The 22,374-nt window shown below is 51.5% G+C and overlaps 5 protein-coding genes across 5 annotated transcripts; 3 read left to right on the top strand and 2 right to left on the bottom strand.

Annotated features, from left to right (window-relative positions):
- Positions 1-1,271: 1,271 nt before the first annotated feature.
- Positions 1,272-2,955, top strand: HRT2 (Hairy/enhancer-of-split with YRPW motif protein 2; the record flags this gene model as incomplete). The annotated part of the gene is made up of 6 exons (XM_053198062.2): positions 1,272-1,278; positions 1,341-1,411; positions 1,468-1,598; positions 1,654-1,770; positions 1,822-2,671; positions 2,725-2,955. 6 exons carry the CDS (start codon positions 1,272-1,274, stop codon positions 2,953-2,955), a joined length of 1,407 nt encoding a protein of 468 aa, XP_053044553.1.
- A 1,647-nt stretch (positions 2,956-4,602) lies between these two features.
- N0V96_009848 (uncharacterized protein) lies at positions 4,603-5,166 on the bottom strand (the record flags this gene model as incomplete). Its single annotated transcript, XM_065758766.1, has 1 exon — positions 4,603-5,166. One exon carries the CDS (start codon positions 5,164-5,166, stop codon positions 4,603-4,605), a length of 564 nt encoding a protein of 187 aa, XP_065612533.1.
- A 4,762-nt stretch (positions 5,167-9,928) lies between these two features.
- On the top strand, positions 9,929-10,417 carry N0V96_009849 (uncharacterized protein; the record flags this gene model as incomplete). The annotated part of the gene is made up of 1 exon (XM_053198060.2): positions 9,929-10,417. One exon carries the CDS (start codon positions 9,929-9,931, stop codon positions 10,415-10,417), a length of 489 nt encoding a protein of 162 aa, XP_053044551.2.
- Positions 10,418-11,407: 990 nt separating this feature from the next.
- Positions 11,408-11,669, top strand: N0V96_009850 (uncharacterized protein; the record flags this gene model as incomplete). The annotated part of the gene is made up of 2 exons (XM_053198059.1): positions 11,408-11,528; positions 11,584-11,669. 2 exons carry the CDS (start codon positions 11,408-11,410, stop codon positions 11,667-11,669), a joined length of 207 nt encoding a protein of 68 aa, XP_053044550.1.
- Positions 11,670-14,215: 2,546 nt separating this feature from the next.
- N0V96_009851 (uncharacterized protein) lies at positions 14,216-15,239 on the bottom strand (the record flags this gene model as incomplete). Its single annotated transcript, XM_065758767.1, has 3 exons — positions 14,216-14,721; positions 14,946-15,075; positions 15,225-15,239. The coding sequence occupies 3 exons, from the start codon at positions 15,237-15,239 to the stop codon at positions 14,216-14,218; spliced, it is 651 nt and encodes a 216-aa protein (XP_065612534.1).
- Between the last annotated feature and the right edge of the window lie 7,135 nt (positions 15,240-22,374).

Genomic DNA, 22,374 nt, shown 5'->3' on the forward strand with positions numbered 1-22,374 from the left:
CTGTTTTACAGCGTTATTTTTTGATTAGTTTTCTGCTCTCAAAGCCAGGGATATCTGAGGCTTTGAATAGACCGGGAAACTTGGTCTACCTTTGTCATAACTTGAGATCATGAAAGAGAGCGGCTACTAGCAGTATAACTTGAGTATGACGACGGTAGAGTTACTTCCTTCCGAGAAACGCAAATCCAGGCAGCCTGAAAGCAAACTCGTTGGAAGGACGAATTTATAATGGGCGAATTGATAAACTTGACGATTGTAGAGTTGTCATCTTCGAAATGTTACTGACTGGATGATCCTATCTCTAGGCTCGGCTCTTGGGCCTGGCTACTCCAGTGCAATCAACTACAAAGTCAATATTTGTGCTTCGATACATTCTGAGTATCAAGAATATCAAAGATGCTCTACCTAGTCCAGTTAGTAAAAATCATGTAGATGGTGCCTCTTTCTCCAATGTGCTGGTGTCGGACCATTTCACAGGAGGCCATCTTGGGCCCTGACATGTCGATCGCCAATGCGGACTATAGTGAGTTTTCTATCACCTGAATCATAACTCGGCTTGAAGTAAGGTATGAGCTCTTATAATGGCGCGTACAAGGTCCATTTTGAAGAGTCTGGAACCAAGGACTGAAACGGCCGCGACAATTCTCGACGGGGGCAAACCGAGGGGCGGCACGTGCCGTGGCACCTGCCATGTCTATTTTCGGGAGAGTTTGTCGGATGATTGAGCTTGAGCAGGAAGTTTGCGGTACTTTACTTGGATGCTTTAAGCAATATAGCCAAACATGATGAACAAATAGTCATGATGATGATGAGATTTGTGAGATGAGAGATGAGAATGAACAACGATGATGAGTGAACAGGAGCTGGATGTGATGAATAAGCAATTAGCTGCCTTTAAGTGACTGATATGGGTAGATGAATACATTTATCCGAAACCAGGGGCTTACGTCATTTCGCTCGATATTTCTGTATCGGGGATGCGCCCCGCGCTAACCTTGAAAAGAAGGACCGTGCACACAGCCCCCTGCCCCACCATGGCGGGGAGCTGCTGCCGTTTTGTCACAGAAACTCGGCGGTCGACGTTTTGGCACCCAGAACCAAAAAAAAAGATGAGACACGTCGTCGCAAACAAATATCTCGAGATAATCTGGTAATCTCGCTGCTTTTCCCTTCTCTCCGGGTTCCTGAATTGGATTGCTTTCTCTCTTCTTGGTCAACGTCAACATCTGCTCGACTCTCTAGATCCCCAATTCCCTCCTTCAGACCCCAAGATGCCTGGTATGGTTCCCCGCCATCACCACAAACCCCTCGCACCAAGCTAATCACCACGCAATTGACAGCTCCCTACTCGACCGGCGATAAGACCTCCTTTGGCTGGGTCACTGCTCGCGAGCGTTGGCCCGTCATCATTGTACGCCTGTGTCATCCTTCTTGACAGTTCACGTCTTGCTGACAGCTACCCTACAGACCCAAGCTATCGACGACCTCTACCGATCCGTCACCCAGACCAAGGACGCCGAGAAGGAAGCCGAGGGCAAGAAGATCATTGAGGAGATTGCCAAGATCAAATACGAGGTTCAGCACGACCGGGCATTGACGTACGGCTCTCTCTCAAAAGTCTCAGCCTCGCTGTTGCTGACCATACTATACCAGACCGATCGAGGATGATGGATACCCCGACGTCACCATCTACAACGAGGAGCTCAAGAAGCTCGGCTCTCCCACATGGCTGAACGTGCCGTGGCTCTACACCGAGTGCTACCTCTTCAGGTAAGCTAAGCATCTCACGTCTAGAGGGAATACGGGCTGACACAGCAATAGACGCATCAGCACGCACTTTGCCCGGTCCACCCACTGGAAGAACTACGACGTCTTTGCCCGCCAAAAGATGAGCACATTCAGATCCTCCCGCCCTGCCGTGGTCGAGTTGGCGTCAAAGTACAAGGAGCTCGTCGAGCAGCTCCACAAGAACAAGGGCGCCGCCCAGGACGAGGCCGCCGAGAAGCTGCTCTTCACCGAAATGTGCGAAATCTGCCTCTGGGGTAACGCCACCGACTTGTCGCTCCTGACGAGCTTGACGTACGAAGACATTCAGAAGCTGCAAGGCTCCGAGGCCCGCAAGGCGTCCGAGAAGAACATTGTTGTCAACGACCTCCCCGCCGTCTACGAGCTCCTGAAGAAGGCCAAGGCCGAGGGCAAGGCTGAGCGCCGCGTCGATATCGTGCTCGACAACGCCGGATTCGAGCTCTACGTCGACCTCATTCTCGCTGGATACCTTTTGTCCGCCGGCCTGGCGACCAACGTCGTCCTGCACCCCAAGTCCATCCCGTGGTTCGTGTCCGACGTGCTCCCTGGCGACTTTGCCCAGCTCCTCAGTGCCATTGCGAGCCCTAAGCGCTTCTACGAGACACCCTCCGAAGAAGAGGAGCTGCAAGGCAAGACCCCCGAGCCTCTTTCGGCTGCGGACTCGGAGAGCCTGGCATTCCTCTTCCAGGAGTGGAGCCAGTTCCATGCCGAGGGACAGCTTATCCTCCGCCCCAACCGCTACTGGACGCACCCCGGTCCCTTTTGGCAATTGCCCGAGGAGGCCAAGGAGCTGTACGAGGACCTCAAGGCCAGCGAGGTTGTCATTTTCAAGGGCGACCTCAACTACCGCAAGCTGACTGGTGATGTAAGTACCACATTATGATGAACAGAGTAGCGATGATGCTAATTCGCAACTAGGCCGACTGGGATGCTGCCACACCCTTCACGGAAGCCCTCAAGAACCTCGGCCCCGGATCGGGCCTCAACATCCTAGCCCTCCGCACCTGCAAGGCCGACGTAGTCGTCGGTCTCCAGCCTGGCGAGGACGAGAAGCTGCTCGCTACCGAGGGCGGCGGCGGTGATTCTGGCTCGAGGAAGTGGGCTTGGAGCGGCAAGTGGGCCGTGGTGTCCTTTTCAGGCGGTAAATAAACCATTTACTTGATTGTTACTTGTGTTCTCTTTCTTCTTTTGCGTATTTACTTTACTACCGCTATAGAGCCATGACCGATAGACTTTTGAGAGAAAACCCCCCCAGACGCGAATAGAAAGGCTGGCCTTTTTTGCCTGGCCTAGTCTAATCTACCTCCTTTGACATTTCAGTCTTGACCATTCAATTCTTCAACCATTTCCAATAGCTTTGACTGTCTTCCACCGACTCCCATGGTACTTGTGTCTTCCCTTTTAAGGCTTGTTCTACCTCTTCTGTCAGGCCGTCGGACCCAGTCTCCCGCCCCGGAGTCGTAGACCGGAACCTTGGGAGGTCTGGGTTGTTGCGCCGTTGATTTAGGTTGTCGCGATCTCAATGGCGCGTTAGGGACTATGCAGACGGCGCAACCCTTGCAGCGGAACTTTGGCGGTTTTGTGTTCTCGGGGCGTTTAGCAGGCTCAGCCTGTTGGGTTGGTTCAGTCAGTTGAGTTGGTGTAGTCAGTTGTGTTGGTGTAGTCTCGACAGTTGACAGAGTCTCGACAGTTGACAGAGACTGAAAAGACGATGGGGACTGAAGAGTTGGCTGAGTTTGTTTGTCTTTCTCGCGCCCCATGGCTCGAAGCTCCGCCAGTTCCATCTCCTCGGGATTTCTGTGTGGTATATTCGCCAAGGAAGACTCCCCTGATCGAACAAAGTCAGCTCGCGTCTCCATATCCCTTTTGAGAAGAAACTCACAAGGATGGCATCCATCGCAGAAACCGTGTTCACAACCTTGACCCTCGCACGTCATGGAGTTCTCGTTATCCATATCGCACTTATGGCAGATCCATCGCTTGTCCCATTGCTCGTACTTGCACGCGATGGCAGAACAGACATCCTGGACTGTTTTTTCGACAAGAGTAGGATTTGCGCATTTCGTTGGGGTGATTTCGAACGGGCAGTTGTCAAAGGCGCGTTCGCAGACTGGCGTGAAGTCCCTTGTGTGACCGCAGTCGTAGTGATATGTCGTTTGGATGCACATTTTGGCGGTAAGTGGTCTGTGGTCTAAGTGGAATGGTATTGATGCGTTGTTGCTGATGATCCGTTGCGCCGAGAACAGGCAAACTGAAGACGAAGTTGATATGGCAGCGAGTTGGGTCAACGGAGATGACTCGATGCCCTTGGCAAGACGGAAGGTTTGGTCCATGGGTGCCAGTCTGCGAGAACCTCTGTCGACACGGGACGGCAGGAAACCTTGGGAGACATGGCGGTTTCCGTGACACACAACCTGGAGGGATGGCAGTCGACCTTGGTGTTTCCTTCTTGTCTCTGCCAACCTGTCGGGTCTCGACTTCCTCTCACCTCCTCCCGTCCTCACCGAAGGTCTGTGGGAAAGCATCACGGGCCTCGTCGAACTCACCGAGCCTTCCCGTAAGATCTCTTGTGTCAGGAAAACTTTTGGAGACGGACAGTAGTGAAAGGATTGTATGAATTAAATTATAACCCACTACCTCATGATAAGGAAACAATTACAAAGGAAATGTTACGATTGCAAGAGCAGTTTTCCAACAACGCCTTCCCAGGTGACAATTCGACAATCTCTCAAAGTATTAGGTATCCCATCTCCCACTTCGTCCCTCCATACCTGTCTCCTTCTCTGCCCCATTGAATCAAACACAAAGCCCAGCACAGTCGGCACCCCCCTGAAGCGGGTGACAGTCGTCCCTTGGGTCATCAACGCACCACTTCCCTGCGGGGCACTTGATGGCCGCGATGCCGCCGCACATGATGGGCACGACGCAGATACCGGTCTGATCGCACGCCAGGCCGCAGCCCTTGCGGAAGGGGTCGTCGATGCACTCGAAGCTGGCCGGGCAAGGGTTGGGCGTGGGTCGGAGGCCGCCGCACTCTTGGTAGATGTTTGTCTTTACGGGAGCGAGGGAGATTGTGCGGGTTCCGCCGGGGCGGGATGTTGTTGTCGTTGAGAGGGTTGCTGCGCCGGCGGCGGCGGAGGAGGAGTTTGATGACGGTGGAGATGGCGGCAACGAAGAGAGGGGAGATCCAGCGGAGGATGCTGGTGGTAAGGGGACTGCTGGGGCGGCTGAGGAGGATGGTTGGTGGACGAGGGTTGTTGGTTGGGATCCTGGTTGTGTGAGGAAGGGTGTTACGGCTGGTGCATCTGCGGCGGCGAGGGCTGTTGTGCCGAGGATGGCGAGGAGGGTGTTGATGCGCATCGTGAGGCTATTGGTGAGGGTATGATTGATATCTTGTGTTGTATCTTGGGTGAGGTTTGCGAGGATGGACGTCTGCTGTCTACAGTCTACGCGTGTACCGTATGACGGGCTGAGAACTTTGGAGAACCAGAGAGTGAGCAGCCAGGAAGAAGAAAACATCAGAGTTTGCAAAGCGGCGGACCGTTGGTTGTTGATGTATGAAATTGACATGACTGTCGTCTGGAACGCGGTCAGATGGGTTGTCTTGGTGCCTCATCTATCCCGAATTCCAGTCCGCGGTGGGACAACTACCACCGCCACGACAGTCTACCACTTTTGGGGTTCGGGGAACACCAGCAAGTGGGAGTACGGGGTAGATTTGTCTCCACGAACATTCCCCCGCAAGGATGGGCTGAGCCTTTGAGGACTGGCTGGACTGAGGGGGGTTAGCCTCGTGTCTCAGTTGCGCTTGTGCCCCGAAGGGAGGATTGACATGACACTTCCAGTTTGGGATGCATCACAACATTGACCGTGACAGATATGGGCTAGGAGAGTGACGCCGGATATAAATCTCGCGATACTTGATTATCTTTCGCACGTATCGGACTGTGGTGATTGTGGGACGCCGTGCGATGAGGTCTCTTGGGAAGATCGCTCCCCTTGCAGTGGTGACGGCGGTTGCTTTCGGGGGAGGGGTACTCTTTGCGCTGCCAAGAATCATTCAGCTGGCCGGATGTATCGAGACCTCGGTACGATTCGCCGCGAAGGTTCGCCGATCTGTGCATCGTGGGATGGCATCGTAGTTGTGGCTGGCGAGGAGGCGGCGGCGTCTTCAGAGGGGTTGTAAATGACCTTGGCAAGTCGAACAGCTAGCTGTGGAGGTGCTGGGTAAGATGTGATGAGTCTGTCACGACCGAATATTCGAAGGATTTTGGATGGCCGGATAATAAGAAGGCTGGGACTAGTTGAGCTTGGCTCGTGTCATCTTTACTTCGTGAATTCCAGTCGATGGTCGGCCTGCCTCCGTCCGCCGACCGGCCCCGCTTCCCCGTGTCGGGTCCGTCCCATCTCCTACCGATCCGTGCCGACAGGAATGCAGCCGTGAGACAACATCACAGCTCATTTGAGAGAATTGATACTGACCTTGGATGTATTTGGGGGAAATTCAACACTCCTGGTCTTTTTGCTCTTCAACTAATGCTAGAGCGACCCATATGAGGACATGAAGCCTGACGACGTCGACTACCACGTCGCCGGTCGGATGTGTCCGATCTCCTGCCGACTTGGGCTAGAGATGCCAATATCAACCACGAAAACCACATGATAATTGCTGTATATGTCATTCCATTTGTTTGAAAGTCCATAAACAATTAATGCACAGAAGTAAGTAGTGCCCTGCCCTCAAAAGGTGTTTGGGCAACCCTGTAATCTTCGAACCCCGTAAATTAAGTACTCTCTTCTGCCAATCCATAACAGTAACCTGAAAACTATAAACTCTAGCTTTTCGTCGACCTGGGTAGAAGATGGTTTCTAACTATCAAGGTTGATAATGGCAGTATTTAAACTCGCATCTGACAAGCAGTGACTTGCTTAATCTCACACCTTCACACGTAAACTTGACAAAACAAGTCAAGACATCAAATTCGATAACATATTCACTTATTATCTACGGCAGGTTTACTTCTCAAGGTATTTCCTTTTCCGTATTTCATTCAGTCGATGTTTTCATTGCCTAACCGCTGAACCTTTAGTACCTTCTTGACATCCCTAATGACGGTGCCGATTCAGCCGGCTCTGACGTCGGGCTCCAAGTCTCATACCACTATACCGCCATATGTAGCGACTTGGGGTTCTCTACCATGGGAACTGCGGCATATGATACTTCAAACTATTGCACGACAAACTTCTGGTTGGGGCGCCTGCGCTTCCGTCTGTAAGGAGTGGCAGGCTATACTAGAGAAGGAAAGCTTCCGCCAGCTGAAGTTACAAGTTTCCTGTTTAGCTGATATAGAAGCTATGATTAGTGTAAAACAAGCACAGCTTGTTAGACATATCTGGCTGAATATCGAACTAAAGCCATATACATGTCGAAGTTGTCAGACCACTGAAAGTTATTCATGGGCTTGTGGAGATGGCCGCGTGGCTAGACGAGCAATTACGAAGCTTTTTTCGATCTTGTCTCGATGGCCAGTGGTAGAGGGAGCCGAGCTGACACTGGAGTTGAGCGTCCAGTCTCCTAGTGATAAGGAGCATTGCTTTAAGAACCTCTATTTTGGAGGTGTTGGCGAGGATGAGGATTTGAAATTCGACCGGTCTGGTCATCGGTTACCCCACCTCGACTCAAAGCATTCATTTCACGACGTTCAACATGGCTGGATGAATGGACGTCAAGTCGATGCCCCCAATGGAAATGCTTTATTACGAATATTTCAGCCTCTCTTTCTCAATTTCAAGGAAGGCCTCGCTCAAGTCAAAGCGGTAACACGATTTGTACTTCGCCGACAATGTCGAAGACAGATTGAACCTCGAGTGCTAGGGTCTCTATTCGATAAACTTCCTCGATTACAATCATTAATCTATGAGCCATGGCAAAGTTGGGATAAGATGGCACAAGATTTCCTTTGGGATTCCGGTAAGATATAATATTTAACTCTATATATTATACCTACTAACGACTTACGCTACAGAATACCTAAAGCTTATCGACTCCCATTTACCAAAAGCACTGAAGAAAATATCAGTGTTTGAAGAGACCAACGAAGAATATATTACCTCGTTTCGACCTACCTTACCATACACCGCACCTGATATAATCCGGGTCACATCACCTACGGTCAGTGCTGCTTTTGCCAAGAGGAGTCTTAGTCTCGAGCAGCTCTCCGTTACATTTATGATTGAAGCTTCGGACTTCTTCCGGTCATGTCAACAAGATTGGGTTTGGAGTCACATGAGATTCCTAACTCTTACATCAAGGATACTCAACCAAACAGAGAATCTCAAAATAATAGAGAATCTCTTAAGACGTGCTGCTATAACTGCACTTTCAATTCCACACCTACATACAATGGTAATATGGAATGGTCAGAAGGGTGAAGCTTTTAAGTTCTTCTACCACGCAAGGTCTCGTTATACTTGTATTGGGTGGCAAGGAACATGGGATTGGAAGCTGGAACCTAGCGTGATACGCAATTGGCAGAGAGTTGCCGATCAAAATACTATGCATGACCTCAAAGTCATTCCAGAGCCTCTCATTACTACAACCATCGACTCTCATGCTCATGCCATCGAGCTCCTGGACTTACCCTCGGAGGTTGTCCATCCAGTATCTTTATTACAGATGCAGAGAGAAGCTGAATCGAGTTGGTATAAGAATCAGACATAGCTAGGCTTAATACTAGGTGTTATCTCTCATGAGTTAATGAAGTAATTCGACGTTCAACTTTAATGTACTGATTAGGGCGCCTTTCTAAATTCAGTATCTTCTGCCTTCATATTGGGCCGAAAAGGAACTCTTCAAACCCCACATCCACCCTGCTCACCCTGCTCACCCTCACCCCAGGTGTAAAGTTTACGGGTTGAAGCAGCCACTTGAAGGTGAGCGGCAGGTCATACGATCGCAATTCAACCATAAAGTGAGGCGCCACTACAGCCATGTAGGGGCCGTCCGACGTCGCAGGCCGCTACTTTCCCGTCCATATCGCATCCGTTCGGTCTGCCGGCTCGGGCCCAGAGGTGCACGCCGCCCAGGCCGGAGACTCTGCGATATCTCGAGGATCTTTGCTCGAATATTCCTAGATTTTGGGACCTAGGCTCAGTCCTTTATTCTGCCTTTCAGCCACTGTCATAATCACCCAGGCAATTGTGGACTTGGTCTGGCGAGAGAGGCCACCGCGACGCCGTGTCGGATCCGTCTGATCCCCCTACCCATTCGGACCGAGAAACACCCCACGAACGAGTCCGACTGCTATCTCCGAGGACATCAATCCAGTATTATAATGTTTCAGACAGTCGTTGATATCTTATTGTTGCTTTCTACTTTCCAACCGTGCAGTTGGGGGCTTAAAGTCCGACGACACGGACGACTCCCGTCGTTCCCCGCCGCGGCGACTCACTTCCGCAGCGGCCGAATTGCATGCGACGGACGCACAGATTCGTACGTTCTAGACCATAAGGTAAGTAACACATGAGCAGGACCCTCCGCAGTCATCGACGTGAGCTCCGAGACGGAGATGAAGTTACCTCCCGGTCCTCTGTCACCGGCCATGAATACCTGCGCGCTGTGGAGTCATCGGTGGTTCAGGTCGCCGTCAAGTGTGATCTCGATGATGCTCTCACTCTGACCAAAGCTGAAAAGCCCTGCCTCATATCCTCCGGGCGGTGTCAGCGAGAGACATCTGTTGACATACGTTCTCACTGACCACCGTTAAAGTCATCTGCTGTCCCTACGTCCTCTAAAGGCTCCAATAATCTCAGAGTCTCTCCAGAGGTAGATCAAAGTAGGTAGCCCAAGATGGAAGGAGGTTGATGGAAAGGTGCTAACTTTGCCGCTTCATCCGAAAACGTGTGTTGGTCGTGGGCTGTTGGCTGTTGGCTGATGGCTGATGAGAAGCGACCGACTTTTCGTATTCGGCCCATTTTCCGACCTTGCCGTACAACGATGCGGCGTTTCCTATGTAAGGTAGTCAGCATACAGCCTGACAATATGTAAGAATATCACGCATCCTCCGATATCGTCCAAGCCCCGACACCCAAAACCTCACGAGAAACCCCATACCAACCGAGTATGCTCTGCGCACCTCTCATAACCATGATCTTCAGCCCCTTCCGACCATGCGAGGGCACTCCAACCTTCCAAGAAGAATACCGCGGCACCTACGTCCCAAATTTCATCCAAGCCTGGCACGGCCCGCAGATCGTGGCGCCGGATACCCCCTACGTCGCAGCGGCGGGCAAGAACAGCTTGTACTTCATCGACACCCGGTTCGAAGCCAGCGTTGCGGAGCACATAAAAACGCAAATCGAGTGGGCGACTGTGATGGTAGGGCCGGAGGAGGTCATCGCTATCGACGAGGTTGAAGCGACGGCGGAAGTGAGGAATAGTGTGACGGGGGAGACGGTGTTTGTGTTTGATCCGGCGTATGCGAGGGTGCTGTTTGCGAGGGGTATTAATAGGCGGAACCTAGATATTCAGCTGCCTGAGCTCGAGCTTGAGCTTGCTGGGGACTGGCTAGTGACTTATGAGAGTGGTCTGACGAAGATGGGGGGCGTCTGATAAGGTTTGTAGGCTGCCGATAGAAGAGGGAGAGGAACTGCAACGGCAGTAGGTGACACAATACTTGAGTTTCGCATCCATTCTGCCAAGAGACGGTGCGTGACGGGGATATGAGAGGTACACATCATGTGTGGTCTCTGTATGGGAGTACGGCTGACAAGTGGCTTCATGCCAGGCATCACTTGCAGACTCCTAGAGAGGACCACGCTATTTGCTACTTGTCAGAACTGTGAATGATTGAGACTTTGAAATCGATGTTGTTATTATAGTTGAGGAGTGATTCGTGTTCTCAGAACAGGCTATCTGGTCTTCCAAGGAACTTTGGCGGTAGTCCTTCTTGGCGGGAGGTTTGAGTTGGACCTTTTGTATACCTGAAGTCGAAGGATTGATCTTTTGTCTAGCTCGCAGTGGGACAGTGGATAGCAACTAGGTATTAATGGTCGGCTGACCGCCAAGACCGCCCACATACCATACAGCTAGGCGGCAGAGTTCTCATCCTCGATAGACTCTGTTGATTGGGTCTCTTGCACATGAAGTCCCGGGTCCCGAGGTGAGAGCTACCGGGATAGTGATCTTATCTCGATGATCAGTCGTGATGCGTCGCCATCGCGAGGCTCAAGGGGTGGGTCCGAAATATTATGTGTTCAAACAGAGCAGAGATTTGCAGTACTATGGGATGACTTTGTATCTTACGCCAAGAGACGGCCATTTTAGGAGCACTACTGAGCGTGCCAAGAGGATGTGCGCGATCCTTTGAATTTGAGGTGAGGGAAATTTGCATGACCTTGAGCTCGTGGGCTGATTGTGATGTGACTGATCTTTTGCCAGGCAATGAATAGTCGACTTGAGGGGACCGACGGACAGAGTAGAGGTGAGTATAAATATGAGGGAATTCCGACTCTTCAAGACATCGTTTTACTAGCAGCAAGCGACTCGTCTTTGGTTTTAGATCAATCAAGCTACAATTACTGTTGAAGCACACCACCCAAAATGCTCTTCACCAAGTCTCTCCTCTTCGTCACGGCCATGGTGGCCCCCACGGTCCTTGCCGCCTGTACCGGAGCGCCGTTCCAGGGCACTTGCAACGACTGTGTTGTCGAGTGCCACGATAGTGAGTGTATTCCAGGGGAAAACTTGAGACGTGCATATTTCTGACGAAAGTGTAGCCTACAATGGACCCGGCAGACAGGAGTCTCTTCAGCGGGCCAGCTGCCAGTTTGCCTGCCTCGCCTTCTGCGACGACTGCGACTAAGTATGGGTGGTGATGTCTGCTGGTTTAAATGTACATGCTGGCTAACAGGGCTTTGAAGCTACATCGAAGTCAAGTATGACATGAGGCGACGCAGGCTGCAGTAGGATGTAGTTGGTACGGCGCCGGGTTCGGTGAGAACAGGTCAAGGTGCAGAGTTTAGCTCAAAGGGGCAAACAAAGAGTCAAAATGCATCTACCATATTACCTCGGGCTAAATGAAGTGTTTCCGTATTGTCTTTCCACCTGTGATATGGTGTATAAGCCTAGTAGAGGAAGGACATGTCAGATCAAGCTTCCAAGGTGCTAACGAGACTGAGGCTACACCAACTCTTGAGCCAGAGGTCCGGGACTTGAAGCCACACAGTTGACATGTAGCTTGTCATTCGCCGCATCACCGTTCCTGCTTGCAATGGTTCACTTTTTCGACTTTACGCGGGAGGTCCGCGACATCATATACCTTACGATCATTACGTTACCGTCAAGGGCGGCTATATTCTCGACTTTGACAGCAACACACTCCGAGGCGCCGGGAATGAGCCCCTTGATCTGGCTTTTATTTATACTTGTAAAAAGGCGGCAAGTGATCTCGACGTTTTGCCTCTGGCTCTACATACGCTCACCTTTTCAGCCGTCTATTCGGAGGAGCATCGCACCACCGCCGGTGGTTTCAAGCTGATGGTTGAAACGCTCCATGGGCAGCGAGGCCATAAGCCGGACTTCATCTGTCCAGATGATATGATCCTTCCAGATGTCGTCTGGGCGGAGCTGATGGAAGCCCATCCGAGATTCGTCCCATACCTGACTCTTCTCAGAAGCAAACCAGCAGTCCGCTATCTAGGAGACGGGGCTGATACTCACTAAAGCCCAGATGGGTGATGCGGCGAAACGCCGTCTGCCTTTCGCAATTTCGTCCGCTCTGCTGTGCAGATAATCCTGTCCCACAAACAACGGCTCAACCCAGAGCAGCTGTATCGTGTATGCCAAGACTTCCAGCCCGATGCGCCCTCCCCGCGTTGGGTTCAGATGTCATCCGAGACGAGCCTGGAGACTGTGCTGCCCTTATCTAGGGCAGACGAAGACGACTGGATGTCACGGGCGGGATTCGCGGTGGATATGGATGAGTTGGAACTATCAGGGTCCGACACGGAAGCGTAATCCAGACTCAGTTCTATGAGCTTTTAGACTTCATCGGTCATCGGAAGACAGCAGAAATCCAGAGGGAACGAAAAATACATCCTTAACGGGACATCTGTAGCTGCATGGGATCTTGATTCCGTTAGGCCGGTAGATGAGAAGCAATTGTAGCTACGCTTAGCCCACAGTGAGAGACATTCCATCTAGCGTCCCATATTACCTCCACGAGAATAGAAAGTTGGCGCCTTTGCAGGTGAATCCCGACATATAACACGACATGATGTAGGGAGATGTACCTGACAGGGGAACACCTTCGCCTCATAGCCTTCGAGTCACTACTGCCGGGATGAACAGGTCCGTATGGGACCCTAAAGGCTTTTTATTCCGAGAAGCCAAGGAACCAGTTTGCAACCTCCCATAACTCTCCTCGTATCACCACTATCTGGGTGACCCTTTGGCTCAAATCTGCCCGATGTTCCACCAGACTACGTTAGACGTTGTATCATTCATGAAGCACCTTGCGCGCTCCGTGGTTGGGAGATATGTACAATAAGGGACACGCGGTCATAAAGCGGAAGAAATGAATTGCTTTGCTACTGAAGTTCAGCTGTCAATGCTTTGCCTGGTATCTGTGTGATGTTGTCACCATTTCAACGCCTGTAACTCCGTCGTACTGCCCACAAAACTTGAAAGACGCCCTCCGCCCCTCCAACGCTGCAGCCGGCCCCTATTCGTATGGAGTCCGAGGAAGAGCCTTGACCCCTGCTTCAGGCCGCCCGTATACCGAAAACTTTGACTGCAGACTCGGTTTAGGACTATCGCTGGGTATCAGGGGATAGGGCGCGCCGACCCCCTGGCTCAGAAACTGTCCATCATGGTTGATGTGAGCCCTAGGCGGGAGCACACCCCTCGGCGTGCCGAAACTCGGTCCAGGGCTTGCACGGTTTCCGTACGGTAGCCTTGGACTAACGTTGCCGCCAGAAGGAAACCGGGGGCTGTAGTAACCGCTCTGAAGAAACTTTGGGCTCATGTCGGCGAGGGAGAACTCGTCTACTTGCTGCGGGCGCCGAGGTGGTGGATGGGGCGGGGATGTAGCGGCCGAGTCTCTCAAAGAGAGGGACAGGTTTCGTTTCTGCCTATTCCTCCTCGAGAGTCCCTTTGGCATAAAGGTGTCGTGAATCTTGCATTGAAACGTCTTAGTCGTCCCGAAGACGAGAAAGGCGACCAGGCTTGGTGTCACGCCGGCAACGTATCCCCTGATACTGGAACGTGCTCGTCTCACGCTGAGGTCGGGCTCCAAGTTGTCGGCGGTGTCGATGGTGTGGCTTGCGGCGGCGATGCGCGGTATCACGTTTGTGTACTCAAACACGCTGTATGTTCATGTCCAACTGTTAGCATTCGTCCGGCGTGAGGTCAGAACATTCTTGTGCGCAGCCGTCCGGTGGGATGTGGTGTGACTGACCAGAGCACCGCGAAGGCGATCGACAGTCGGATCACCAACCATCTGTCATAGGTGTTGTTGGTGCCAGCACCGCTGTACGCTCGACTTCGCCCACCGCGGCTTGAGCCACTGCCCAGCCAGACGGACCGTGCCTTGATGCTGCCACCGCCGTTATTGCTGCTCGGTAGCGAAGAGTTCATGTCCGGGTTCCCGTAGAGCACGTTCCAACTTGTGAGGTTCCGTCGAGAGTGGACGTATTTCAAAAGGATCATGAGCAGCAGTGCAGCGCTTCCGAAAAGGCTTAGGACGAATTGTGTATTAGCAACAAACATGTACACCAGGAACGACTCCTGGGCCGGCGGGGAGTGCATCAAGCCGACGGTGATACTGGTGAGGATGATGGGCAAGACTCTTCCGACAATGGAAATGGTGTGTGTTGTCCTCGGTGTTGTCGCGAACCATCCGTAGACACTAGCGGCTAGGGATAAGGCACTTTCTTCATGTTAGATACGCAATCCCTCTTGTTTGGGGGCGGGGGGGTTGATATCAGGCCTACAAGAAGAAGACAAATGTTGATGCAATGGTGAATCCAAAGATTCCTGTTGTTCCGGTCAGTTCAGTCAGCGGCGCCAGTCACCAAGGCCCATAGGTCGCTCTCGGGCTACCTTAAGGAGACCCCCGACAAAGAGAGGATGCACGTACGAACGTAGCTGAGAACGAGCTTGATGCCCTGGGATCCCTTGTGGTATTGCACCTCCGCATTATCGGCGTGTTGTCTCGCATAGTAGAATTGTTCCGTCAAAATGTCTCGCCAGTAGGCGTAGTCGTAGAACTGTTGGCAAATACTTGTCGTCGTGATGATGAGAGTAGCGTAGGAGATGCAGGCAATATCTAAGAAGAATGTGTAAGATGATTTGCCCCCGACCGTCAGACAATCGAGGAAATGAGTTCACTGGAGAGAGAAGAGGGTCGGCAACCTACAACTTGTCCGGTCATTGTGCGTCCAAAGAAGCCATCCCAGTAGGATATTAGAGAAGAAGCAGATGAAGGAGTAGCATATCACCGCGACAACTTCGGCATCGACAGCGGCCGGGAGTTGGAATACCATCACGACAGTCACTTGCGCCGCGACGTCATCCGTACATGGCGATTTCACAAGAAACCAAAGCGTAAGGGACCGAGCTTCTTCGGTCTCTTGACATTTCCTTAGGCTCAGACGAGGGGACACCACGTTTTTGATGCGCACCCAGCCGTCTCCCCGTCTCGCAATTCCGTGCTTCCCCCCGCCGCCGGAAGCTGCAGACGCAGTGCAGATGCAGGGAATCTCAGCCCCGTGTGGGGAGGCTCTGTTGATGGTTTCTTTTCCAGCTCGCCATCCGACGCGGATATCTATACAGAAATGCTGTCTTATTGCGTGGGAAGATGACTCGCTCCCGACGAGGGGTCTCCTTTGGGACGGATTCTCCATCTCCTCGAAACGAACCCCTGGTCAAAGCCTATCGCGTGGACCGACAGAGGAAGCACAAGGTTGCGCTGCTAGCCGGATAGGTAAACCGAGGTGGTGACCCTGACTCGTCCATCGACCAATGCTGTAACCATACCTGAGAAATTTGCATATTTAAATAGTGTCTGTTATAGTGCCGACTGAGCATGATATAATGGATAGCACGTGTTGTCCAGGTATCACTGGCATGTCTGAACCTGGTTGAAGTACCTTGTCGCTGCATTCCAAGTCGCAACTTGAGACTGCCGGATCGAACTCTCCAGGCCCCATGAGATGACGAGACGATCAGACGCGACATTCCGATTCTAGAATCCTTCCTGCCGCGCGCGGATTTGAGACTGCGTAGTATAGCACTTTCACAACTGGAGTCGCAAGTTGCAACACGCATCAAGGTCTTCTCATGCACTAAGTCAGAGCAAGGCCGCGCGGGCCATCGCAGGTCCAACAAGCCCGCACATGGATACGTGTGGAGCACGAAGTGGGTAATGGCCCCGAAAAGAAACGTGGATGATCGGTCTGAGACCTTTGTCCAACGGTCGGCGACGGACAATAGGCCCGGAGTCAATAGAGTATGTACCGACTTGCCTACTCGAAATTCCACCGACCTCACGGGGTTGGTTGCTGGTTCCTGAGCGTAACATGATTGAGTCCGTCCGGCGTCAAGCCTTAAATGAGACTCAGTAAGACTTGGTGTTTATCTACAGTACCCGCTTTCTGTGTCATCCTGGGTTATCTTATTTTGCTAATGAGTGGAACATGCGCCCATTGTGGCTGACCCTTACTTGCCTCTCGCAGTGTCGAGGTTGAAGCTACATACCAAATTCCGAGCAACGGAGACGACGGATCATTATTGATATACAAAAACAGACAGAGCATACTGATGTATTTCTTCACTACGGGTAAAATATACCCATGAATGCTTCGTGTCATGTTTCCTTTGCTGAAGTGGTACTTGATGGCAAACATGATCCTTACCTAGATGAAGGGGCACCATAATCCTGATTGCTTCGCGCTGAACGCGTCTCGGACGAAGCGCTTGATCCTTCGCTGGGTGGTCATCATCAGTCGTAGTGTCAATTTGGATTGTCTTGCTGGCGGAAGCTTCCCCAAAAATATCAATCAGAAAGGATATGGTATATAAGAATCAGGTTAAATGAACTCTTGACTGCGTGCTCGTGTCATGAATCGCTGATCGTTTGTAAAAAGTGGCTGTTGCTGATTCGCCCAAGTCCTTGCAGCTGAACTTGAGGCCCGTGGAGCGACCGACATTATCAGTGATCGCCATCTCAGTTTTTAGATTTTGCGCTCAGCCACCACCGTTCCAGGGGTGAAGCGCGCGCCTGATGTCTTGGCGCCATGTCCCACGAAGTTCTGTCCTACGAAGTTCTGTACCACGAAGTGCGAACTTGGGGGACTTGAAAAGAAAGATTCTCGCTCTCGGATGCCTCCATCTGATGCTTCACGTCGGCTATATATATCGATCCCAGGGTTTCTCATACGACCTTATCTTCAGCACGTTAAATCCGTCTTATTTCTTCACTCACCTGGAGACAAAATCGACAGAAAATGGGATTGACACTACAAGTCGATACTGACGATCACAATGTCAGCCGCGAAGAGAACGACTGGCTGCAATATCAGGAACAGGCCGATTCAGACAGTGACTCGGATTCAGACGACGATTTTTTCGACGGGAAATCGAACAACCCATTCATCCGAGCTGGCTCTGTGGCCTTGAACTTGACGAAGAAATGTGACACGTTCTTCGCCAAGGTAGGGATGCGAAAGGCTGAAATACATCGCCACCCCGAGACTGGGAATTGCATGGCCTGCGGAGGTATGGACGAAGGGTTCTTTTCTCCCATCACGGATATCGAAAAGGGGGCCGTAGCTGGGTGTCCGTCTTGCAGCATCATCAACGCTGGTGTGCGAGCATGTCTACCAAGGCACATTGCCACCAGCTCAAAAGTCTCTGTGATGGAGAACTGGAACTCAGGATGTGCTGGACGCCAGTTTATCCGAACGAAAAGGAGATCAGCGACGATGCCAGGGGCCTACGGTGTCATCGTAGTCAGGAGTGGTCATCTAGATCTAAGCAATCTCTTTGTCCCCTCAGCGGAGTTGCGAGACGAAGTTGTCGCCGAACTTAACTTCTTCGGCACTCAAGGTGAGCCAAGTTCCTAGAGCTGGATGTATTAATGAAACCTTCCTAATGCCAACGCAATAGAGGAACCGGCATCGTGGGACTCCATCGGCCTCGCTTACCACATATCTGGAGGCACATCTTCCGACGCAGCTTTTCGATGGTTCCAAGCTCGCCTGGAGCACTGCATTTCAAAACACTCATTATGTAGGGCAGTAGATGGCCATAGTCGAATGCCAACCCGCGTTTTGGAGCTAGGCCCTTTCGATGGTCATGCCGAGGGTCCGCAAGTGACGACTGATAGTGACATTCGACTTCACGAAACCCAAGGTATTTGCGACAGATATGTCTGCTTAAGCTACTGTTGGGGAGGCACCATAAATATCTGCTTGACTAAAGATCGATATCATTCCTACATGCGTCGGATCACTTGGTCATCTTTGCCTGAAGGGTATCGCGATGCTATCAAACTGACTCGCAAGCTGGGAATTCGCTACATCTGGATTGACTCGCTCTGTATCATTCAGGACGACAAGGACGATTGGAGGGCAGAGGCAGCTCATATGGCATCAGTTTTTCAAGGCGCTCACGTCACCATTTCGGGAACAAGATCCGCAAACCCTCACCAGAGCTACTTCACCCAAAGCGAAAATAAGTACAAAGCAAAAAGGGTAGAGCATCGCGATGACAAGGGGAAGACATGGCATGCAAACGTGCGACGGACCATTCCGCACTTCTTCTCCTCCGACGCATCTGGTGAACCAAACTACAGCCTCGGGGACTTCCCTTTGCTGAACCGTGGTTGGGTGTTCCAGGAGCGTCTCCTGTCTCCCCGAATCCTACACCTTGGTGATGTAGAGATGGCTTGGGAGTGTAACGAGGTCTGCGCCTGCGAGTGCATGGGAGAGACCACGATATACGAAACCGAGCCAAGATGGGCGCATACCAAGGGTGCTCATGTACGAAACTTGTCATCTGCGACTGAGGCCAAAGAGCTGTATCCGGATTGGCGCAGTACGGTGGAAAATTACAAAAAAACGCGGCTCACTTATCAGGATGATATCCTTCCGGCTATTGCAGGCGTGGTAAAGAATATGCAGAGGTACAGAAAAGACAAGTACCTAGCCGGGGTTTGGGAAGACAGCTTGCTCGACGATCTCGCCTGGCAGGCTACCCAAAGCGTTCTGCCTCGACCGGACGCTTGGACAGCTCCGACGTGGTCATGGGCATCTGTGACATCACGAATCAACTATTCCAACCTACGTACGACCTTGGCACCCAAGTTTATGGAAGAAGCCGATTCGAAAAAGCAAAGAACAGTGGTTATTGAAGCTTCAACGGAGTCTGCGGGAGCAGATCCAACGATGGAGGTCATCTTAGGCCACATAGTATTATTCGGCCCAATGATCACAGCGCGCCTAGAGTGTGATGAGGAGAGGGAAGTGGGCGCTCCGATACAGACCTATTTTGCCTTACACGGCAGCACATTGTTCGAAATAGCCCCTGACTACAATTTCTGGGCGCCGGGCAAAAGTTGTGTGCCGCTTGGCAGCACCATTTATCTCTTACATCTGTGTAGAGAGCCCAAACTTCGGAATAAGAACGGTATAGGCTATAAGAAAATGCCGACCAAAGTATTTTCTCTCGTTCTTCGAAAGGTGGATGAGGATGGGGACACTTTCGCCGTCAGCGGTCCAAGCAAGAAAGGAAAGAAAACGGGCGATCATTCTTCAGTGAATTCAGGCGATGGGACGTATGAAAGAATCGGGATATTGATACTGGCTTGCGATGACGATGGGACAGAGGACTATGTAGTCGAAAATGGTAGAGACTGCGTGGTGAAGTTGATCTGACCGGACACTTTTCATTTTTGTCAAAGGAACTCGGAGTATTGATATCTGACCATTAGGTCAAGCTTTCACATGTTTTACGAGGAGCTTTTCATGAACTATTGTTTGACTATGCGATGATACACTCACTCGCTCATCGGCCTTGCATCGAATGGGTTAGGTTCCGCCGCATCGCAAATATGATGGAGTGCCCTGAAAATTAGACCAGAACCTTCAAGTACCAGGATTGATACGCGATAGCACGATGTCTTAAAGTGATGGTCGCATGGAGATTTGCGCCTTTCCTTGATACCGGCTTCTTAGTGATAACGGCGTTGTTCTCTTCCGTGACAACGGTTTTGATTCGAAGTCATTGGCAGGCCGGGAGCCGTTACTGCTATTCGAAAAGGTACATCTGCCTTCTTCTTCGAGGTCGCTAAAAGCGAAGTCAAAGGCTCTTGGTACACCAACATGCAAACTCAGGGGCAAGGGATCTCATGATAAGCCTTTTGAACGGAAGAACTCGGAACATACCAAACTGGAGGCGTTCACAAGGTTCGAACCCCTTGCTAGCAGGCTCTTGGCCGATGCTAATTGACTTGGCGAGCTCGCAGAACCAAACGGACACCTTTGCTGTCGTGACATCTCAGCCTAGGGTACAAGGAAGTAAATGACAATGCATTGGCTACCGCGTGAATCTGATCAAGCATTCAGGCTATCAAACGCTGAGGCTTCGATACCAATAAGAGATCCCTCGTAAAACACCGAACGCAAAAGTGCCGCCAGTCGAGTTCAGGAACCTAAGGAGGCCGCGAACTGCCTTTCCGAACATATACTTCTGTTGAAGATTGGGATAGGGAAAGAAACGACACTGCCCTTTCCATACTTTGAATGCACATGTCTTGTTTAGCTGGCCTGTTTCTAAAGCTTCGCTATTCATCCTCGCATCAGAGATCTTGGAAGGTTGTTTAGTCACGCTGCCTTCTTCGCATGCCGGTCCAGCAGCTGTTGCTGTTTCTGAATAGCACAAATCATCTCGATTCGAGGGCATGGTAGGCTAAAGCGTCATAAACCTGGACTTGCTTCGCGCTGTGGAACTTGGTAGCCTGTCCAAATATCAGACTCAGGGCCTGAACCATGCATATTGCGCATATACTGTGTAGGACCAGCAGCGATGTGCTAAGAACACTATGACAAGATAGTATTCAGACACACTTGATTATCCCTCAACGGAGCACGCGACTGAGAGTGTGTACGCCTGAGACAAAGCAAACGGAAACAGAACGACCAGAAAGTGGACAAATACATCCGTACTTTCGACGTCCGAATTGTTCAGTCTAGATGTCAGCACAAAATATCGCATCGAACCGGCCCGCCCCCGCTTAAAGGATGATTCCCCAAGCGGTTTCCCTCCAGTCCACCCCAGGAGCCAGAATCCGTGCGACTTCCCCATGGGGACATGAGAGAGGAGCTTCAACAATTCAGATCCATGGTATTGGTTAACAACTTGACATACACCAGAAATTCATCGCAATATGGTGGCGCGCTGCAGCCAAGCTATTTCTGGGACCGGCATTCCAGCCGCAGCCACCAACGGCGTTCACTCCGGCGTCACCATTTCTCAAGTTCTTCCGACCCTTGTGGATAGGATCACCTTGGCGGCCCCATTTGGCGCCAACTATGGGGGAACAAAGAGGGGAAGAGTGGCAATGGGGTAAAGTTGGGGAGACGAGGGGGCGGAAGCATGACAATTCATTCCCTGATCACAACCTTTGGGTAGAGCAACCGGTTGCCTTCACAAATCGCAAGCATGCCGGACCTTCTGCAAATTCAACATGTACATGCCGTCTGGGGATGAGCGGGGAAATGGTGACCTCTTGTTCTAGAGCTAAGGGTCCCTCGCTTGGGAGGACGGCGATGATCCGGTCCATCCTGCATGAAGTCCTGTTTATAAGCATGCAGGCTTTAACCGCGTCTCTCTAGTCATTTGGCCCGCGGGTGGGAGATATGGCGATATAATTAACCTTAACCTTTTCCCTCTGCTTCTCCCTTCACTTGGTAAATCGTCTTGGCCCTCCATTCTTGACTGACTCTGATCTCCCCTCGTGAGGCTTTGTTCTTGTGGTGTGCAACTACATGTAATTACCTTACGGATTGCAGTATGTCGATTGCACCCCTCTTGCCAAGACACCGAGAGCAAGCGTCTGCATGCCCAGCTACGCCTTCTGACGCTGGGCACGCTTGGCTACCACGGCTACGTATAGTGTATAGTCTTTTTCACTTTTCAGCCAAGACAGTCTTGTCGAGAGATGATCCATTTCCATCGTTCTTGGGTTGGGCTTGGGTGCACCAGCACCAGCACGACACCGGGGGAGAATATGCCTCATAGGCAGTCACCGACAAATCAATCCTACGCCGCGCCGGTCAAGGACTAAATTGGGCCTGGGCTGGCAGCCCTGGGAGAATGCGCCTGAATGTCCCGAACGGACGATCAGAACGAGTCGAACAGCTATCTCAGTCTATCTTGACTTTAACTGTGTAAGTAGCAGAAGGTCCGGTAAGGGTCGCTATGGGGCTCGAGATCCGGGGAATCATCGCCGCGTCGCTTGTCAACTGTCAATCTCGTGTTGGGTAATCCCGGGGACGTGCCACCGG

This window comes from Colletotrichum fioriniae (genome assembly GCF_027942845.1).
Source record: "Colletotrichum fioriniae strain IMI 355084 chromosome Unknown scaffold_13, whole genome shotgun sequence".
Taxonomy (NCBI): Eukaryota; Fungi; Ascomycota; class Sordariomycetes; order Glomerellales; family Glomerellaceae; genus Colletotrichum; species Colletotrichum fioriniae.